The sequence below is a fragment of the Rana temporaria genome, chromosome 2 (genome assembly GCF_905171775.1).
Source record: "Rana temporaria chromosome 2, aRanTem1.1, whole genome shotgun sequence".
Lineage (NCBI taxonomy): Eukaryota > Metazoa > Chordata > Amphibia > Anura > Ranidae > Rana > Rana temporaria.
In genome coordinates, this window is record NC_053490.1 from 420462831 (window position 1) to 420485221 (window position 22391).

A 22391-nucleotide genomic window follows, 5' to 3' on the forward strand; every position below is an offset into this window, starting at 1 on the left:
TTGGGTATTCTTTTCAAAGTGAAATTTCACCACATTCGCTAAGCTCTTGGGAAAATTCCCTCGTAAATTGCAACTTCCCTTGTCAAATGAACAGCCTAATTGCCTTTGGTAAATCAATCCCACTGAGTGGAGGTATTTTCCACCTCATAGGCACCTGTGGAAAACTCCTTTAAAGCGGAGTTCCGGCCACAATTTCACTTTTTAAATATAAATACCCCTGTAATACACACGCTTAATGTATTCTAGTAAAGTTAGTCTGTAAACTAAGGTCTGTTTTGTTAGGTTGTTACAGCATTTAGACACTTTATAAAATAGAAATTGACTGGGGCCATCTTAAGTGTGGGCATCATGAAGCCAGACTGTATGACTTCCTGGATTTCAGCCTTGCAGGCCTCGCACATGCTCAGTGCTGCACAAGCAGTGTCAGATCAGGTTTCAGCACCTGTGCTGTCCAAGTCACATGATTCTTTGAGACTGGGGAGTGCACAGACTCCTGGAAAGTTACACCCACTACATTCCCAGGAGTCTGTGCGGTGTAGGTTAGGAAGCATTAAGCACCTAGGTGCAGGAAGTGGGAAGATTAACTATTCTGCCTAGCAACAACACTTTGAAGGCATCTAAAAAAAAAAAAAAATTCCGTAAAGGACTAATGACATTTTTTTAAAACTACTGATGTAATGTTATATTTATGGGTGGAACTCCACTTTAAAGTGAACCTGTCCGGACATCTAAAAGTGTCCAAAGTAACACTGTGAAAGTTCAGCCAACCCGTGGTGCCTTCAAGGACCTGTATTGGCCTCTAGCAAATGTTTGTACCCCAATAGAGTCCTCTAAATTCCAGCTCCAGGCTGTGTATAGCTTCTTGATTTCTCCCCAAGTCAATACTAAGCTCTGCCCACTAATACTACGGCCTCCTTCACACGGAAATTTAGTGCCAACTGCGCAAGAACGCAGTAGATTTCTGCTGCTGTGTTCACAGGTGGATGCGAATAGTTGCGGCCGCACTCCATGTACAAAACATTGACAGGCTTATAGCAGCCGGAGCTGTCTCCAGGTTTTCTGAAGTAATTGCGCATGGAGTGATTGCGCATGGAGTGATTACCTGTGCGCATGGAGTGATTACCTGTGGTCATGGACAGATGATCGATCTTCCTGGACTTAAGCCGTTTGCGTCCAGGGGCGATCATCATCCTATCCGGGCCATTGTAGTTTGACGGCCACAAGGTGGCTCTACAATGCCCCCCGCCGCTGGGGGGCCCGCGAGCGCCGGCGTGCAACGCACCCGCCGCGTCACTCAGGTGCCGATGCACGTGCCTGGCAGCTGCGATGTCTGCCATGTACCCACGATCGGCAGTTACAGAGCCAGGGACGTAGATCTCTGTGTGTAAACACAGAGATCCGCATCCTGTCAGGAAGAGGAGACCGATGGTGTGTTCCTTGTACTTAGGGACAACCGTCGGTCACCTCCCCCGAGTCAGTCTCCTACCCCCACAGCAAGAATCACTCCCAGGGAACACATTTAACCTTTTGATCGCCCCCTAGTGTTAACCCCTTCCCTGCCAGTCACATTTATACAGTAATCAGTGCATATTTATAGCAGGGATCGCTGTAGAAATGTGAATGGTCTCAAAAATGTGTCAAAAGTGTCCCATGGGTCCGCCGTAACATCGCAGTCCTGACAAAAATCGCAGATAACCGCTATTACTAGCAAAAAAAATAGAAAAAAAAATCATAATTCTATCCCCTATTTTGTAGGCGCTATAACTTTTGCGCAAACCAATCACTATATGCTTATTGCAATTTGTTTTACCAAAAATATGTAGAATATGTATCGGCCTAAACTAAGAAAAAAAAATATATATAAATATATATATATATATATATATATATATATATATATATATATATATATATATATATATATATATATATATATATATATATATATATATATATATATATATATATATATATATTTTTTTTTTTTAAATTGGGATATTTAGTATAGCAAAAAAGTAAAAAATATTGGGGCAGATCCACATACATACGCTGCGCCCGGCGCAGATGTCAGATACGCCTGAACGACGGCCATACTTAACATTGCGTTCGCCACCAGATAGCAGCTTTAACTATATGCCGGAAAAAGCCGAACGGAAATTACGTAAAAAAATGCGACGGCTGCTCGTACGTTCGTGGATCGTCGGAAATAGCTAATTTGCATACTCCACATGGATTACGACCGGAACGCCACCTAGCGGACGTCGAAAAATTGCATCTAAGATCCGAAGGCGTACGCCTGTCGGATCTAACCTAGATGCCGTCGTATCTTGTTTTGAGGATTCAAAACAAAGATACGACGTGGGAATTTTTAAATTACGCCGGCGTATCAATAGATACGCCGGCGTACTTTCTTTGTGGATCTACCCCATTGTGTTTTTTTCTAAATTGACAGTCTTGTTTATAGCGCAAAAAATAAAAACCGCAGAGATGATCAGATACCACCAAAAGAAAGCTCTCCTTGTGGGAAACAAAGGACATCAATTTTGTTTGGGAGCCACGTCGCATGACCGCGCAATTGTCATTCAAATCGTGACAGTGCTAAAAGCTGAAATTCCGCCTGGGCAGGAGGGGGTATATGTGCCCAGTAACCGGTAATTCATTTCATGTACAATTATATCTGACAGATAGCTGTGGCCACTGTCAGCCTGTCATTGCCACGTACTGAGCAGCCACAACGATCCCCATACAACTTGGAATTCAGCCCCAGAAATCCACTGGATTTTTTTCACAGCTGGCACTAAAACACTGTGTGAATGAGGCCTAAGGCCAAAACGCATGACAGTCACAGGCCACGGGATCTATTCACAGCTTTGGATCTCATTGGTCATTATGGGGAAACTGATTTTTTTTTAAAGACCTTTTAAAAAATTAGGTTTTACTTTAACATGGACAAATAAAATAAATCTGAATCACAGGTAGAAACCTAGTGCTGCTTTATTTCTATACTTGCCATGGCAACAAACAGAATTAACTACCAACCTTGCCTTTAACTTTGATCTTCCAAAGTTATCTGTTGCAGTCATAAACAACACATTTGCAAAGTAAAGTGACTCATTTCATCCAATCAATTAAGTAAATCATTCATTTTAGTAGCTTGACCACAGCAATCCGATATGTTGCTATGGGTTACTGCACAATACTAACTATGGTTCTTTACAGTACCTCATTGTCAATGACAGATCCTAGTATCTGATGTATCTTTGTATCTCATGAATCCATGTATCTGATGGGTCCTTGCAACTGACGGATCTATGTATCCTTGTATCTGACGCATCCTTGTATCTGACGCATGTATCTGATAGATCATTGCAACTGATTGATCCTAGTATCTGATGTACCCTTGTTTCTGATGGGCCCTTACAACTTCAGCTGGCCATACATGGATTGAAATTCAGCTGGTTCAGCAGGGACCAGTCAAATTTTGATCCATGTATGGGCAGGTTGATTGTACGAAAGTTAATCCATTGATTAATTTGGGTATAACCAGCCCTATTTTTCTACATACGATTACTGCCAGTGGCTATAGCCACTAGCAGTAATCTATTCTGTTAAACTAGGCTCCCTGCACCCACTGTTGGCAGAATACAATAGTGCTCTGGGGGGGCATTCCTCTCACTGTGTTGATGGGGGAATTGAGCGATTTTCTTTCCTTCCATTCGTTGTATAATCTATGGCCTACCTAATGGATTCTAATATCTAAAGTACTCTTGTATCCAATGTATCCTTGTATCTAATGTGTCTGAGGTATCCGTGTGTCTGAGGTATCCGTGTGTCTGAGGTATCCGTGTGTCTGAGGTATCCGTGTGTCTGAGGTATCCGTGTGTCTGAGGTATCCGTGTGTCTGAGGTATCCGTGTGTCTGAGGTATCCGTGTGTCTGAGGTATCCGTGTGTCTGAGGTATCCGTGTGTCTGAGGTATCCGTGTGTACAACTTCAGCTGGCCATACATGGATTGAAATTCAGCTGGTTCAGCAGGGACCAGTCAAATTTTGATCCATGTATGGGCAGGTTGATTGTACGAAAGTTAATCCATTGATTAATTTGGGTATAACCAGCCCTATTTTTCTACATACGATTACTGCCAGTGGCTATAGCCACTAGCAGTAATCTATTCTGTTAAACTAGGCTCCCTGCACCCACTGTTGGCAGAATACAATAGTGCTCTGGGGGGGCATTCCTCTCACTGTGTTGATGGGGGAATTGAGCGATTTTCTTTCCTTCCATTCGTTGTATAATCTATGGCCTACCTAATGGATTCTAATATCTAAAGTACTCTTGTATCCAATGTATCCTTGTATCTAATGTGTCTGAGGTATCCGTGTGTCTGAGGTATCCGTGTGTCTGAGGTATCCGTGTGTCTGAGGTATCCGTGTGTCTGAGGTATCCGTGTGTCTGAGGTATCCGTGTGTCTGAGGTATCCGTGTGTCTGAGGTATCCGTGTGTCTGAGGTATCCGTGTGTCTGAGGTATCCGTGTGTCTGAGGTATCCGTGTGTCTGAGGTATCCGTGTGTCTGAGGTATCCGTGTGTCTGAGGTATCCGTGTGTCTGAGGTATCCGTGTGTCTGAGGTATCCGTGTGTCTGAGGTATCCGTGTGTCTGAGGTATCCGTGTGTCTGAGGTATCCGTGTGTCTGAGGTATCCGTGTGTCTGAGGTATCCGTGTGTCTGAGGTATCCTTTTAGCTGATGGATCCCCGTAGCTGATGGATCACCGTAGCTGAGGTATCCTTGTATTTGATGGATCGTTGTATCTGAAATATTTTTGTGCATCTGATGGATCTTTGTATGTGATGGATCATAGCAGTTGATTTACTAAAGGCAAATAGACTATTCACTCTGCAAGTTAAGTTGTGCTGTGCAAATGTGGTGAAATGTAATTTGGCAAAGAATACCCAATCACATACGAGGAAAAATAAAAAAACATGCGTTTGCACATGATTGCATCCTTGCATCTGATGGATCCTCGTCTCTGATGGAATCTCGTATCCGATGAAGCCTTGTCCAACTTTGTAATGCCATAAATCTTGCCTGTAAAGTTTCATTATAGTTGAAGTGATGTGCTAATCTACTCTGACCACTTAATCCACTAAACATCACTAAAAATAACGTGAAAAACGTCAATCACGTCGGGTCACAGAACATTTACATAAAACACGCCCCCCTGTTCCAAATTTGAATTAGGCGAGCTTACGCCGGCCGAATTACGCTACGCCGCCGCAACTTACGGAGCAAGTGCTTCGAGAATATAGCACTTGCCCGTCTAAGTTGCGGAGGCGTAACGTAAATCGGATACGTTACGCCTCCGCAAAGATACGCCGCTGGACGAGAATCTGGCCCTAAGTCTTCACACAATCCAAGACTAGTATTATCTTCTTCAAGACCAGCCTTTCCCAACCTGGATTCCATGGAATTCTAGAGTTCCTCCAGAGGTTGCTTGGGAAATTAAAAATGTCTACCTCTCAGATTATTAACCATTGACTCTACAATTGTCTTTATACCTATCTGTGGGGGGGGGGGGGGGATTCTCCCCTGTGACTATTATTAGCAGAGGTTTCCCTGACACCGGAAAGTTGCTTCAAAGGGTTTCTCCATGTTAGGCCCCTTTCAGACGTACGGATCCCGTGAGGATCCGTACCTTTCTCATCCGATTGCTCAGCGGGGATTGCTCCATTGATCCCCGCCGAGCCAGCAGATGAGAAGGCGGTCCCCACAAATAGTATTTTCCTCCATCTGCAGAATCGGAGCATAGCGGACACAGATGAGATCGGGTGTTCATCCGCTGACACCCGCTATCCCATAGGGATACATGTATGTCCGTATTTCATCCAAAAACGGATGGATGAAATACGGACATACGGTCCGCTGGTGTGAAAGGGGCCTTAAAAAGGTTGAGTGAGGCTGTTCTAGAGAGTACTCATTCTTAGCTAGATCCAGGTAGATGTGTGCATCTTTGAGGCGGCGTAGTGTATCGTATTTACGCTACGCTGCCGTAAGTCAGAGAGGCAAATGCTGTATTCACAAAGCACTTGCCTCCTAAGTTACGGCGGCGTAGCGTGAATGGGCCGGCGTAAGCGCGCCTAATTCAAATGAGGATGAGGGGGGCGTGTTTTATGTAAATTACTTGTGACCCGTCGTGATTGACGTTTTTTACGAACGGCGCATGCGCCATCCGTGGATATATCCCAGTGTGCATTGCTTCAAAGTACGCCGCAAGGACGTATTGGTTTCGACATGAACATAAATTACGTCCAGCCCCATTCACGGACGACTTACGCAAACAACGTACATTTTTCAAATTTCGACGCGGGAACGACGACCATACTTAACATTGACTAGGCCACCTAGGGGGCAGCTTTATCTTTACGCCGGCGTACCTCTTACGGAAACGGCGTATCTTTACTGCGACGGGCAAGCGTACGTTCGTGAATCGGCGTATCTAGTCATTTGCATATTCTACGCCGAACTCAACGGAAGCGCCACCTAGCGGCCAGCGGAAATATTGCACCCTAAGATACGACGGCGCAGGCCATTGTATCTTAGCTAGGTTTAAGTGTATCTCAGTTTGAGAATACACTTAAACATACGACGACTTAGATTTCGAGTTACGACGGCGTATCTACTGATACGCCGGCGTAACTCTTTGTGAATCTAGCCCTATGAATTTTTTAGTGCGTTTTCAGTTTTGCAGAAACACACTACTGTCCGTTTATTATGGTTTCCTATGGATGTAGTTCACATGTGTGCATTTTATGGAACGGGCCAGGGACTTTTTTCTGGTTCCATAGACTTCAATGAATCGGAAATGCGAATTGAAAAACGCAAAATGCACCTGGAATATGCAAACTGCAACCTGCATAGGTATGAGCGAGGCCTAAAAGAGCTTCCCAGTATGTTAGCCTGTCACCCAAGTATTATTGTCGTCTCTTGATCCTTAAAGCAGTACTGAACCCAACAGCAAAAATGCAATATATCGCAGCTTACCAGTCATTAGGTGTGGTGGCTGCATTTGTTTTTCTTAGTCTTTTTTCCCCCTGGTGATCTGACCAGTAATACACTAGAATGCCTACACCCTCAAAGCCAAACTCCAGCCATTACTTTATAAGCAGTTCCACCAGTTGTATTCCTTTTGGGATAAAGGTTTTACATAAATAAAAGCTGATCATTGCAAGCACCCCTGTCAGTGGTAAATGGTTTGTCTCAACCCGCTAACTGCTACATCTGCAGGACAGTATGTTCTGTTGAAAAACAATAGACTTACTGGCCAGATCACCAGGTGAAATTAAAGGGGAAAAAAGAGAACGAATGCAGCCATGACATCTAAGAATCTGTAATCTAATAAATGTTTGCTTCTGGGTTTATAAATGCTTTATGGTCTTCTTCATATTCTCTGATCTGATCATCCCCACCTCTATTAGATCTGTCCTTAGTCCCTCGTTCTCTTCATCCCTTCTAGATCTCTCTCTCTGAGCGTGTCTCTAATCAACAAGGTACAACCTGACAGAATTCTAGAGAACTGGAGGCCCCATCACACAATATGACACAATATCACACACTATGACATAATATGACACAATAGACACATTGGCCCAGATTCAGGTAGCAATTGCGCCTGCGTAACCATAGTTACGCAGCGCAATTGCTGACTTGTGCCGGCGTAACGAGTTCTCCTGATTCAGAGAACTCGTTACGACGACTGCAGCCTAAAATCTGCGTGGCATAAGGCTCTCATGCCACGCAGATTTTAGGCTGCATTCTAGCGATGACCGCTAGGGGGCGCTCCCATTGTGATCTGTGTATAGTGTATATAGACTTGATTTATCTATTTACAGGTATGTCTTCTGCGCTTAGACGCTTCCCTGACGGGTCAGTATTTGGCACATTACAAATCCATTAAAATAAATCAATCAATCAATAGTATGCAAATTGCATACTAACACCGATTCACAACGTTGCGCGAGCCCTGCGTACGCAAATTACGTAGTTTGCGTACGTCGGGTTTCGCATAAGGTTACACATCCTAATAGCAGGCGCAGCCAATGCTATAGGATACCCACGTTCCCGCGTCGCGATATTTAAAATCTACGTCGTTTGCGTAAGTGAATCGTGAATGGCGCTGGACGCCATTGACGTTCACTTTGAAGCAAATGACGTCCTTGCGACGTCATTTGCCGCAATGCACGTCGGGAAAGTTTCCCGACGGAGCATGCGCTTTACGATCGCCGCGGGAACGCGCCTAATTTAAATGATTCCCGCCCCCGGCGGGATCATTTACATTGCGCGCGCTTACGCCGGGCAATTTTGCCGGCGCGCCCTCGCAATTTACGGAGCTACTGCTCCGTGAATCGAGGGCAGCGCAAAATATTTGCGTGGGCGCAGGGCAAAATGGTTGCCCTGTGCCTCCACAAATAAAGCGCAAGTCGTACCTGAATCTGGGCCTATAATGACACAATAATGACACAATATGACATAATATGACACAATATATCACACAATATGACATAATCCCACTCACCAAAATCCAGGAACTGCTTGATGGAGAGAGGCGAGGGGGAGAACTTGGAGTAGTACTCGATCTGATTGGGGATGGCGTTTTTCAGCAGGTACCTGCACAACCTCATGATGCTCCACAGCAGGTAGGTGACCAGCCACAGGGAATGTTTACAATGACACCATCTACCTACTACAGCCTGCTACTATGCCCATTGCCCTATAGAGATGCAAGCATATACATGTAGATGAAGGCTGAGCAGGATGCTGCAAGTGCTGGACACCGAGGCACAGCCGATGCTGCCTCCGGACAGATAGCCGGTGTTCAGTGCTGAAAGTAAACAATGCTGATTGCACAGAAAAGAAAGGAAACAGCCAATGCTACGACACCTCCTACTCAGCACCAGCGCTGGCAGAAGAGGCCTGGACACGCCCCCTCCCCTGACCCGCGCGTTCCCGTGCACAGCACGTCCACACTTACATTCCTACACCAGGGACCATGCGCGTTCGCGAGCAGAACCTGTGGGCGTGACTGGCCGGGGGCTACCTCAGTCATCTGATTGGTGGAGAGAGCTTGAATAAGTAGGTTGTGCAGGTAAAGCAACGAGATAAACAATGAATGAGGTGGATGGCGGGTCGTGACGTCAGCACAGAGACATGAGTCTGAGAAAGTAGACAAGAGTCTGAGGTAAAAAGTGCCATATAACAGCAAAGCTGCAAAAGTGGCTTCAAAGATTATATATATATATATATATATATATATATATATATATATATATATATATATATATATATATGTATATATATATATATATATATATATATATATATATATATATATATTACAGTACAGACCAAAAGTTTGGACACACCTTCTCATTCAAAGAGTTTTCTTTATTTTCATGACTATGTAAATTGTAGATTCACACCGAAGGCATCAAAACTATGAATTAACACATGTGGAATTATACATAACAAAAAAGTGTGAAACAACTGAAAATATATTTCATATTCTAGGTTCTTCAAAGTAGCCACCTTTTGCTTTGATTACTGCTTGGCACACTCTTGGCATTCTCTTGATGATCTTCAAGAGGTAGTCACCTTGCGCAGCACCCCATCACTCTCCTTCTTGGTCAAATAGCCATTACACAGCCTGGAGGTGTGTTTGGGGTCATTGTCCTGTTGAAAAATAAATGATGATCCAACTAAACGCAAACCGGATGGAATAGCATGCCGCTGCAAGATGCTGTGGTAGCCATGCTGGTTCAGTATGCCTTTAATTTTGAATAAATCCCCAACAGTGTCACCAGCAAAGCACCCCCACACCATCACACCTCCTCCTCCATGCTTCACGGTGGGAACCAGGCATGTAGGGCCAGATTCACAAAGGAGATACGACGGAGTATCTCAGATACTCTGTCGTATCTCTCAGAGTATCTATGCGACTGATTCATAGAATCAGTTACGCATAGATATCCCTAAGATCCGACAGGTGTAATTGTTTTACACTGTCGGATCTTAGGATGCAGTACCGCGGCCGCCGCTGGGGGGAGTTTGCGTCGTAAACCAGCAGCGTGGGGTATGCAAATTAGGAGTTACGGCGATCCACGACGAATTTTCGCGTTCGCTACGTCGCCGCTAGTCTAGTTTCCCGTCGCAAAGTTAGTCGTCGTTTTTGGTGCCTTAACTTTACACAGCAATCGTATTGCTGTATAAAGTATGGCCGTCGTTCCCGCGTCGAAATTTAAAAATTAACGTCGTTTGCGTAAGCCGTCCGGGAATACGGAATTATGGTACGCGCGTCGCCGTTCGAAAAAATGATGTCACTGCGCGCAAAGCACGGCGGGAATTCCGAAAACTGAGCATGCGCAGTAGGTCCGGCGCGGGAGCACGCCTAATTTAAATGGCACATGCCCATTTGAATTGGCCCGCCTTGCGCCGGACGTATTTACGATACACCGCCGCAAGTTTCCAGGTAAGTGCTTTGTGGATCAGGCACTAAAACTGGAAACTTGCGGCGGTGTAACGTAAACGGGTTACTTTACACGGCCGCAAATGTATGTGAATCTGGCCTGTAGAGTCGATCCGTTCACCTTTTCTGCGTGGCACAAAGACACGGGGGTTGGAACCAAAGATCTCAAGTTTGGACTCATCAGACCAAAGCACAGATTTCCACTGGTCTAATGTCCATTCCTTGTGTTCTTTGGCCCAAACAAGTCTCTTCTGCTTGTTGCCTTTCTTTAGCAGTGGTTTCCTAGCAGATATTCTACCATGAAGGCCTGATTCACACAGTCTCCTCTTAACAGTTCTAGAGATGTGTCTGCTGCAAAAGGTGGCTACTTTGAAGAACCTAGAATATGAAATATATTTTCAGTTGTTTCACACTTTTTTGTTATGTATAATTCCACATGTGTTACTTCATAGTTTTGATGCCTTCAGTGTGAATCTACAATTTTCAAAGTCATGAAAATAAAGAAAACTCTTTGAATGAGAAGGTGTGTCCAAACTTTTGGTCTGAACTGTATATATATATATATATATATATATATATATATATATATATATATATATATATATACACATTCACGGTAGGGTGACCACATTTCCAAACTACCATTCAGGGACACCCTCCCTTCCCAAAAATCAGCTTGTGCTGTAACGATTCACAGCACAGTGATTGGACACAAGAGGCGGGATTTATGATTTCTCCAAACACAAGCAGGGGGTGGGATTGTGTTCCTCCAGGCATTCCCCGCCAGGACAAGTACTGTCAGTGAGTAAAGCGGCGACGTGGCAGCCTTTTTTGGGGGCATCAGATTGGCCTGGGGGGTGGCTGTGTCAGTTTCATTCTGGGACACTGTATTGTCCTGGAATGAAGGTGCCCGGGACAGACCTGCAAAATGCGGGACTGTCCCGGGCAATCCGGGGCACGTTGTCACCCTAATTCACGGCCACTTTATTGGGTACCCATGTTCAATTGCTTGGTGACACAAATTGCTGATCAGCCAATCACATGGCAACTTAAATGCATTTAGGCATCTAGACTCATCTAGACTTGCTGAAGTTTGAACCGAGCATAAGAAAGTGGATTAAAAAAAAAAAAACATGTCATACTTACCTCCTCTGTGCAGTTATTTTTTTTTTTGGCTCCTGGCTCCTCCTCTTCTCGAGTGCCCCGTTGGGGAGCCACTGTCCCTCGGGCACTCGTGCGGGCACGCTCCTGTGTCCTGCTGCTGCCTCCGTTGACACAGACAGCAGGACTCGGCCCGCGTCTTTGGATTTGGTTGACAGCAGCAGGAGCCAATGGCTGCACTGCTATCAATCTATCCAATCAGGACCCGAGACTCTGGCTGGAGCTGGTGTGCTCGTCCCCGTCGCTGGAAAGACCGGGTTCAGGTAAGTAAAAGGGGGGCTGCATCACAGGAGATTTTTCACCTTAATGCGTAGAATGCATTTCAGTGGTAGTAAACCCAAAATGCCACTTTTACCTACAGGCAAGCCTATAATAAGGCATACCTGTAGGTAAAATAAATATCTCCTAAACCTGTATGGTTTAGGAGATATTCCCTTTGCATGCAGACGCTGCCGGACCTTGTCGGGAAGAAAACTCCCGCACGCATGCGCGGGAGTGAGGAAATCGCAGCTCTGGCCACTCACAGCGCCAGTGCCGCAAACCCGGAGGACACGACGAGGGCAAGATGGCAGCTCCCTTGGCATGGACCGGACTCCGATACGGGGGGTTCGTTCTGAGGTATGTGCATACTGGCGCCAAAATGATATATATAAGGATGACAGTTACACTAGGGCCTTGCTGTCTGATCTGCAGCTTTCCCCTATATCCTGGTCCTGTGTCAATCCTTGATCTGATTTGAACCGGCTACCTGACGATCCTGATTCTCTCCAATCTTGACCCTGGCTTGCCTTGACCTTGATTTACCTGCATCTGCTTGATTCTCTGTTGCCAAACCTCTGCTTGAACTTTGATCACTCTTGGTTTAATGTCTCTGCTGTACCTGATCCTCCGTGTATAACCTGGCTTGTCTGACTCTGCACCAGTCTCCTCAGCTTCCTACATTTGCTATGTACCTGCATCTCCAGTACACCGGCACCTGCAACATACCTGCATTCGCAGCACCCCTGGATCCACAACGTGCCTGCATCTGCAGCCAACCTGCAGCTTCTACTACTGCTGCCATCTGCTTCTGCTTACCTGCTAGCAGAGAACATCACAGGCACTCCTACCTCACCATGCTCTTGTGGCTGCTGTTGCAACCCCAGTGGTCCTTGAACTGGGGCTGTACGAGAGGCTTTCTTCTGCTCGTCAGGCGTTACCCGAAGGTACGTGACACATACTATAAACATTAAGTTCATTAAACAACTTGCCACCTAGGCAATGTTGTGATTAATCAGATATCTCACTCCAGGTCAGACTGGCCAACACCGAGCTCACAAAGTACACTACATATTATCATAAGTTCAACATCCCCACAGTAGTTTGCTAGTAGAAAATAGGTGGGTCAATTAGCACAATTAACAATGGGTAAAAGTCAGGTGGCTTGAGCTGATGAGATTAAGGGCCCTTTCACACGTGCAGGCCGTATGTCTGCATTTTCATCCGTCCGTTGCGGATGAAAACGGGACATACATTGGTCCCTATGTGATTACGGGTGTCAGCGGATGACCACCGTAATCGTCCGCCTCCGCAAAGATCCGCATTTGCGGACGGAAGAAAATCCTATTTTTCTTCCGTCTGCCGGATCGGATGAACACGGACATATGGTCCGTGTTCATCCGATCCCCCCATAGGGGAGAGCGGAGAAAAGACAGGGCGGTCCCTGCACAGTGTGCGGGGACCGCCCTGTCAGCTGCCAGCTCAGTGGGGATTTTACGGAGGATCCCTGCTGAGCTTTTGCAGACACACAGAGCGGATCATTACTGATCCGCCCGTGTGAAAGGGCCCTAACATCTGCTATGAGTCTCACAGTGTGGAGCAGTCATTGCTGGAAATGTGGCATCTAGGCCCCTAACATGGATCCTGGACCTAGACTCCCAGAATCTGTGTGTTCTGGGGAGACACAAACACGAATCAGAGACAAGACCACTCTGAGGATCCCCCAGGCACACACCTCCCAATGAGCAGTGTTCCCCCAAAAACCAGGGCCCATGGTCAGTGGGTAAGGGGCTTGTCCTTAGTCCTCTCCAAAAGCCCCTGTCCTGGTTGGGTCTGTCACAGGTTTTAAAACCTTGTAGGTTACTGACTTGAGCAAGTATGCAAATCAGGAATTCTGACTTTGTTTGCTACATACTTGTTCTGGGTCAATGACTGAATAAGCCAGAGTCAATCGGACAATTAGAATTTTCAGAAGGACAGAGATGGAAGGTGATATCCTTTCCACTTTAAGATTAAACCTACTGTTTACAGATATCATAGACATTGTGCTGACATTTACTGTTAGCATAGTATACTGTATGTATTACAATGAAACATCAACTTTATTACCTTTTTTTAAATCTCTTTTGTTAGTGGTTGTGTGACTTTGGTTTCTTTCTCTCACTGTCTGTAGGTTCAGGGCTGTAGGCATGGAGAAGTAGCAGTTTATTGCCACTTCCTGTGATGTTGCTACAAACTTAAAAAGTCCTGGGTGCCTTTAGGGTCCTTTCACACGTGCGGACTGTTCGTCCGTTTTTTCATACGTCCGTTTACGGACTGCAATGCTTTCCAATGGGACAGCGTACGTTAGCGGATGAGCATCCTCTAACGTCCGTTAACATCCGTCTCCGTTAAGCTCCGTTTTTTTGAACGGAAGAAAGCCCTATTTTTCTTCCGTCAAAAAAACGGAACGGACGAAAAACGGATGTTAGCAGACGATCAGTTTAACATCCGATCCGCTAACATCCGTTTTTCATCAAAATATGTAATAAAAATAAAGTTCTAACAAAAAAAAAAACTGATGAAAAAACGGATGAAAAACGGATGACAACTGATGAAAAACGGATGAAAAAACGGATCAACTGATGATAAAAAACTGATCTAAAAAACGGTCCGCACTTGTGAAAAGATCTCAAATCACAGCTTATGAGGAGCTCTCTGATTACCAGCCTCCTTATAGGAATTGCCGACCTGACAATGGGAAGCCACCAGGCACACTGCAGATTGGCACAATGTTAACTGACTGTGCTATCTGTTTTCCAGCATAGGCATGCACAACAATGGCAACTCTAATGCTGCATTGGGAGCCTGTGGGTAAAGTTATCACTCAATCATACATAGAAAGCTCAGGCAGAAAAATCTTGAATGATTGCTGTGTTTTTACTAATACCATCAAAAATAAGCTTTCAGTACTATATGTGGCAGCTAAAATGGTGCTATTTATGTAACTTCACTTGTTGGGTTTACATAAACTTGTTGATATATGATTTGCACGTCCATCTTACCGAAAAACTCAGGACTGAAAAAAGATTTGCATATACAGTGTCCTGTTAATATCTGTAAATCTTAGTATGAGCCATGACAGGCTTGTATTATAAGGATTCAATTTCCCTCCAAGAGAAGTGTAATTTTCTTACAGTTCTCTTGTTTCCTCTGCCATAATATTTCATTAAAATGTTTGCACACAGAAATAATTGTGTCATCGCTTGTAGTGGTGCACAGTTGACATGATGTGCGTAAGTATCCACATAAATTACCGTGAACGAGAATCTCTTGGGCATAAGAAATGAAGTAAAACAAACAGCAGAAATAAAATAGGAAAATTCACTTTGGCATCCAGTTTGTGTATAATTAAACCAACTTTGATCTGAAAAGAAAATATAACTTTGCTCATAGGCAGGTGACATTCTTTTAGTAGTTCCATATGTAGATTCCTGGTAAGTTATGCTCAGCCACTTAAAATGAGTAATAACATTGAGCAATTTGATGCCCTATTTTAAGACACGTCCAACAGTTTGCCTTAGACAACAAATAAACAGGTTGACAGGTTGAACAAAGAAATGAAGTACAACAGTAATAACCGTATCTTGTAGGCATTGTGTGGAGCAGCCTAGGGGCTGCACCAGTTAGTAGAATAAGGATGTCACCATAGGAACAGTGTTGCGGACAGCTGTGGTAGGTGCAGAGGGTACATAGAATGCAGGGGCCTCCTATATTACAGCCCTGCCACTGGTAACGAGCCAGGGGGGCTGTCTATGCAACTATAGTGTCATGGTCTTACCTCTTTGCAGGCTTCTCATCACTGACATGTGCTGGCAGCCACCTTGCTTCATGGGGCTCTTGTAACCTGCCTAACCCTTCGGCTCCTCCCTCCCACTGGGAGGAGCTGAATGCTCAGCATATATATATCACGGCAGCTGCAGCATTTCCTTGCTTGGGCCTCTCGTCTGATACCCCATCTATGTTCGTGCTGCTTGCTCCTGGTGACCAACCCAGCTACGGACGTTCCTTCTGGTTCCTGATTCCTGGCTTCGTTTCACCCCTTCTATGGCTACAGACTCCGGCTTGGCTGACTCCCATCCCTGGCTATCGACCCTGGCTCTGTTGGATGACTCTTCTGGCGGTTTCGATCGTCAGCGTGGACTTTGATCTTGCTGTTTGATTTTCAATAAAATCTCCTTATTCATTTATTTGTGTTGTACGTCTGATTCATGCTTCCATGACATATAGTTAAGACATGGTCTCCCGTACCATGGCTGGGGCAGGGGGAGGGGGCCTAATAGCCTACATCTGACCTCCCTCCACTCCTCTTTGCGCAGCTGGGGCACCAAAAAGCCACAGTGTACACTCGGGCAAGACACCCAGTGCCCCCCCGTAAAGGGTGCCCCATCCCACGAGCGCAGAGGCTCTTGATAATGATATCAACCGACAGCATATCAGTCAATCCTTAAACCCGGATCAATATAATAAAGAAAAAATGCATACAACTTCAAAATATATATATATATATATATAAAAAAGAAAGGGGAAAGAAAAGAGTCAAATAAGAGAGAAAAGGAGAAAGGGAAGAGAGGGGGAAAGAAAGGGGCAATCCGAGCATACCTGCATTTCTGTAGGAGGCCTTATTTGTGGCCGTGCCGAGCACACCATCCTCAAGTGTAGTCATCAGTCCAGGTGAACTCCAGTAGTCGCAATGTCAGAGGGTAGGTCCCCATCCTCTAAGGCTAAGCTCTTGACAGCCTGCAATATTTAAGAGAAGGTTCTGCTAGTTCCAATAAAGCTATGTCCAGGCTAGACAGCACACATCTAGGATCTGTGACGTAGTCATTCCAGGGTATCCAGATACCGATGAACTGGTTGATGCCCTATTTAAGGTAACTACAAACAGATGTGTGATTTCGCTTGTTTGTATTGTGAATATTGAATGTGTTGCATTAGGCGTGCAGTCCCTGAAAAAGTACCTGTAATAAAGGTTAAAAGAGAAGTATGTTTTTTCAGACTCATACTAACCTAGGTTGATGCAGCATCGATCCACTGCTGCATCTGTCCCCTGTCAGCTCTATGACTGAGAACTGAATAATCAAACACCGCCAATCGCTCAGTTCTCAGGGCTCCTTGAGCAGAGAGCTGGTGACTGTCAGTCACTGCTGTCTACTCCCCCTCCTGCTCACTGGAGTGCTGGGCTGTGGAGGGGGTGGCATGCTGAGAGGCTAAGCCGGTTGCCGGCCCAGGCATGTGGGTGGACCCTGACTTCATTGATGCAATGTTTCCCCAGCCTGAGGACTGCCTCAGACAACACCAGACTTCTGAAAACGTCTCACAGGAGTGCAGAACGAACTGCAATCCTGTGATCCATAGGAGAAGTACAGCCAAAGCAGCTTTGGTTGTACTTATCCCTTAAAGCTGAAGCCTGAGCCGCTATTTTCAACACAAATGAATATAGTTTTGTAGTCATAAATTCATCATTAAATTTGTTTTTTAAATGCAAGCAGTATTAGCATCTATATTTTGCTTGGTCTCACTATCTTACAGTCCCTGTACAGCAGGGCTGGAGCATGAGAGGGAGAAGCAGTACAAAGAGACCATCAATTCCTGTGCTGACAAGAAGCATGGTGATAGGAAGAGTGCCAGACAGATGAGCTCATCACTGTGCTGCTTCTTTTTCACTGTCCAGTCACAGGCTGAGGCAGGACCTGGATGAAGCGGGCTCAGAGTAATTGGGTTGAATGATGCTAGTCATCAGACCAAGGGCATCTAGAGGCAAAAGTTCTGTATTGAAGGTCAATATTTCAGCAAAAGTAAGTTTTACTTTTTAAATTGGCTGTTTTTTTAATCGTATTATTTTTGGCTGGAATTGTGCCCTAAAGACACATAGAACTCTCTACTTCCATTCCCAGTGGGGTCAGCTTAAAATAACCGGTTACAATAAAACCTTTGCCAAAACATTGTCATTTGATGTTGTTGGATTGGTAATTGGGACACCTCTTCATGCAAGTCACTGGTGTGCATCAGGATCTTACTTACTCTACTTTCCATAATAGATTATTGTTTTTTTTATGGAAGAAAATTTGAAAAAGAATGGTCAGTCTTGATATTTTGAAAGAAATTTTACACTTTCAGCTTTACTTTTTATCACTATTCATAAATTGACTAATTTTCATCAAAAACTGGTGCATTTAGATTATACGGTTTATGGCTTTTTTCTATGCTTTTTGTCTCCATCCGTCTTGCTGTATTTATCCCATTCAAGCCGTGCTTGTACGTTATCGCCCCTTTACCTGGTCATAAAAAATCTAAACCTACTAAAACTAGTTAAATTGTATCCTTTGTACAGTGTTTTCTTTGTGCATTGCTTCATATTTAGTATTTTAACCAGTTCTCTTCATATGGAAATGTGGTCCAAATTGAGATTTTTGGCAAGTGGGCAGATAATTACACCTACAGTATCAATGCAGATAAACACTAACAAAATTTATGGCGTGACATCTTTAAAGGAGAAGTATGGTCAAACTTTCTTGGCCATACTTTTGTTGTGGGTCACAGGAGTGAACTTACCTTTGCAAGGGATATTGCCCGCTGTCAGCGTCCTAACAGAGCAGCTTCAGGCTCTGGAGGATCCCAACCATACTGTTGGTATCCACCCAGCTGCCTAATTGAGAGCTGACTAGGGGTGCAACGGATCGTCACCGATCCGTGATCCGAACGGGTCACCCCGTTCGGATCGGCACACCCCGCGATCCGCGGAGCGCTCCAGGGCCTAGGCAAGTCTCCTGCTTCAGCCTAGCTCCGGAGCGGCGGCCATATTGCTCCACCCAGTCTGCTTGCCAGAGCCCAGCGTGACACGCCTCCCCGCCTCCCCGGGGAGGCGTGTCACGCTGTGCACTGGGCTCTGGCAAGCACACTTGGAGAGGGAATGTTAGCAGTGAAGCACTGGTGTGAGAGGAGGGGGAAAAAAAGAGGAAGCAGGTGAGGCTGTTTGGACAGGACTTGTTAAAAGTACAATCTTGATGTTTTTACAGCAAGAATATTTACTACTGCATGTTATTTCCCCCCCAGTTCTGACAATGACTATAAAATGTGTGTGTGTGTATATATATATATATATATATATATATATATACTGTATATATTAGTGCTGTCAGTTAAACGCGTTATTAACGGCGTTAACACAAACCCATGTTAACGCCGTCAATTTTTTTATCGCGCGATTAACGAGGCGGCGTTCGGGGGTTATACCGGGATGATGCCTGCAGCCGCAGGCATCATCCCGGTACCGTTGTTTAAAGCGGGCGATCGGCTATCCAAACATAACAACCGATGCGGCTAAAAGCCGCTCGGTTGTTATGCCGGAGGAGCGGGAGGGGACATCCCCCCCCTCCCGCCGCCTTTCGCCGCTCTGACCGGGCCTCCCGTCCCACCGGGAGACCCGATCCTCCATCCGCCGCGTTCTGTGTTCAGGCGGAGACTGACACTAAGCCGTAAATGGCTTTGATTCAGTCTCCGCATTGAAACCACGGAAGCGGCGTCATGACGTCACTTCCGGGTTTCTCGGCTGCCAATGGCGCCGGATTTAAAAAAGTACACAGTATTCAGAATCGCCGTTTTCGGCGATCTGAATACTTTGAAGTGCAAAGGAGGGCTCGGAGGTCTTTTAGACCCCGATCCCTCCATAAAGAGTACCTGTCACCACCTATTGCTGTCACAAGGGATGTTTACATTCCTTGTGACAGCAATAAAAGTGATCAAAATGTAAAAAAATAAAAAAACACAATTTAATATTATAAAAAAAAAAAAAATAAGAAAACAAAAAAAAATGTTTTAAAGGGTGAACCTCCTTAATCGCGCGATTAATCGTGAGTTAACTATGACATTAATGCGATTAATCGCGATTAGAAATTTTAATCGCTTGACAGCACTAATATATATATATATATATATATATTTGGACCGATGAAAACTGACCCTTTTTTTTGCTGATCCGAAAATGATCCGATCCGTGACTCCTGATCCGAGGATCGATCCGATCCGTGAGTTTTTTGATCCGTTGCACCCCTAGAGCTGACTATAGCTCCCAATGCGCTCCTGAGAGCCGAAGCCAGCTGTACCTACCCCCTCTCCAGCCCAGCACTACAGTAATTGATAGAGAAACAAAGAAGTCACTAACAGTCACTGCTATCCATGTCCAGCAGATTGAGAACTGAGTGATCAGAGGTCATGTGATCGCTCAGTTCTTGGTCATAGCACCAATGTGGGACAGCTGCAGCATCACACTGATTCTGCAGCATATAGATAAATATGTGTAGCAGAATCTCTGACCTCTTCCAGTCTAATGTGAACCTTCAAGGCCAAAGATAGCTGACATCCTTCAATATGTGTGGCATAGTGGGTGCAAAAGTGGTAAGAGTAATTGGGCGCCAGACACTTCTTGGCTGTAAAGAGGTTTTATTTCTTTGATAGTCCTTTTTATATCCCCTTAAGTAGTTGCATTTTCAAATAGTAGACTCCGAGACTTCAACAGGAGGACAGCCGTACAGGGAAAGGCCCCAGCAAGGTGCCACTTCTGCCAGTGAAGGATTGCTGTCTCCTATGGCAACAGTACTTAAAGGGACACTAAAGGTAGATTTAAAAAAAATAACAAACATGTTATACTTACATCCGCTGTGCAATTCGTTTTGCACAGAGTGACCCGGATCCGTGTCTTCTGGGGTCCCTCGGCGGCTGTCTCGGCTCCTCCTCGCAAAAGCTTTCCACGTTCATGCGAGCTCCCTTGCATGGTGGAAAGCTTTTGCGAGCGCGCTCCCGTGATACATCGGCGGCCATAGCCGCCGACTGTATCACTCGGCCCCGCCCCCCGGCGCCCTGTGTCATCCGCTGTGATTATCAGCAGCGCCAGCCAATGGCTGCGCTGCTATCAATCCGCCCAGCCTAGCCAATCAACGGCCAGGCTGGGACCTGAACAAGATGACAAGCACGCACCCGGGACTTTCAAACGGTGAGGTAAGTAAAACGGGGGCTCGGGGGGGGGGGGGGGGGGTGCTGTCAGATGTTTTTTTACCTTAATGCATAGGATGCATTAGGTAAAAAAACTTTTACCTTTACAACCCCTTTAATCAGTTCCTAACTCAAAGTAACAGTTCTCTCAGCTGTACTACAACTTCTCCTTGTAGTTTCTCAGCCCCTTGAGCTCCTGGTCTCTCACTGGACCTCAAAATTGACAGTATTTTTTCATTTATTTAGCAAACAAACAAACAAAAAAAATGATGACTAAATACCACCAAAAGAAAGCTCTGTGTCTCAAAAAAATTCTAAAAAGGTAATATGGGTACAGTCTTACATGACCACGAAATTGTCATTCAAAGTGCGACAGCACTGAAAGCTGAAAATTGAACTGGGCAGGAAGGAGATGAAAGTACCCTGCAGGCAAGTGGTTAAAGGGTGTCTTCTGGAAAAAAGATCTCCTCTCTGTTATCAGGTATTTCATGTCTCGATGAGTGTAGGTAGATGAGTTTCTTCAGTTAAAGAGCTCTAAAGTATTAAAATATTGATTTCTTTGCTCACCTTAAAGGGGTTGTAAAGACAAAAATATTTTCCTCTTAAATTAAAGTCTGACAGTAGCTGATAAAGTAAAAAGTAATGTTTTGCATTATAACTAGTTTGATACCTGTTGAAATCGAGCTGTTTTATTCACCTCCAGCACTCCTGAATCATTATTCTCACTGACTTCCTGGTTTGCGGTGCACATTCATTCTTGCTACATCACGGCCTAATGGGAACTACAGTTCCCATTAGGCTTAGCCTCCATGCCTGTGAGGGATAAGAGAGCATCTTCACGCAGGGCTGTAGTCATAGGGAGGGGGTGAGCACATTCTGCTTTCCACCATGCAAAACGGCTCAGATGCTGGTGGAAAGCAAGAAGAGGAGAGACAGGAAATGGCATTTTCAAACCTGGATTACTGTATTTTGGAGGTCAAAAGGAAAAACGAGGTAAGTGATATTTAAATGCTCTAGCTTACAGCAATCAATTGCTCTAATAAAAAATGAACCTTTAGTGTTCCTTTAAACAGCTTACTTGCAGCAACTTTTTGAAAGTCTTTTTAGATGTAACTCACTGGCCCGGAACGTAAATGACGTCCAGCCCTATTCACGAACGACTTGCGCAAACAACGTAAAATTTTCAAAACTCGTCGCGGGAATGACGTCCATACTTAACATTAGCTACGCCTCATATAGCAGGGGTAACTATACGCCGCAAAAAGCCTAACGTAAACGACGTAAAAAAATGCGGCGTCGGGACGTACGTTTCTGAATCGGCGTTAATACCTAATTAGCATATTCCTCGCGTAACTATATGGAAGCGCCACCTAGCGGCCAGCTTAAATATGCAGCCTAAGATACGACGGTGTAAGACACTTACGCC

General features: G+C 45.0%; 1 protein-coding gene across 1 annotated transcript in view; it reads right to left on the reverse strand.

Moving 5' to 3' along the window:
* The window catches only part of PDK3 (pyruvate dehydrogenase kinase 3), a 122513-nt gene extending 113522 nt beyond the window's left edge, over positions 1-8991 (reverse strand). The window contains exon 1 of the mRNA XM_040338208.1: positions 8570-8991. Coding sequence (XP_040194142.1) covers positions 8570-8675 — 106 coding nt within the window. The 5' untranslated portion in view covers positions 8676-8991. The remainder of the gene's footprint in view (positions 1-8569) is intronic.
* Positions 8992-22391: the final 13400 nt, after the last annotated feature.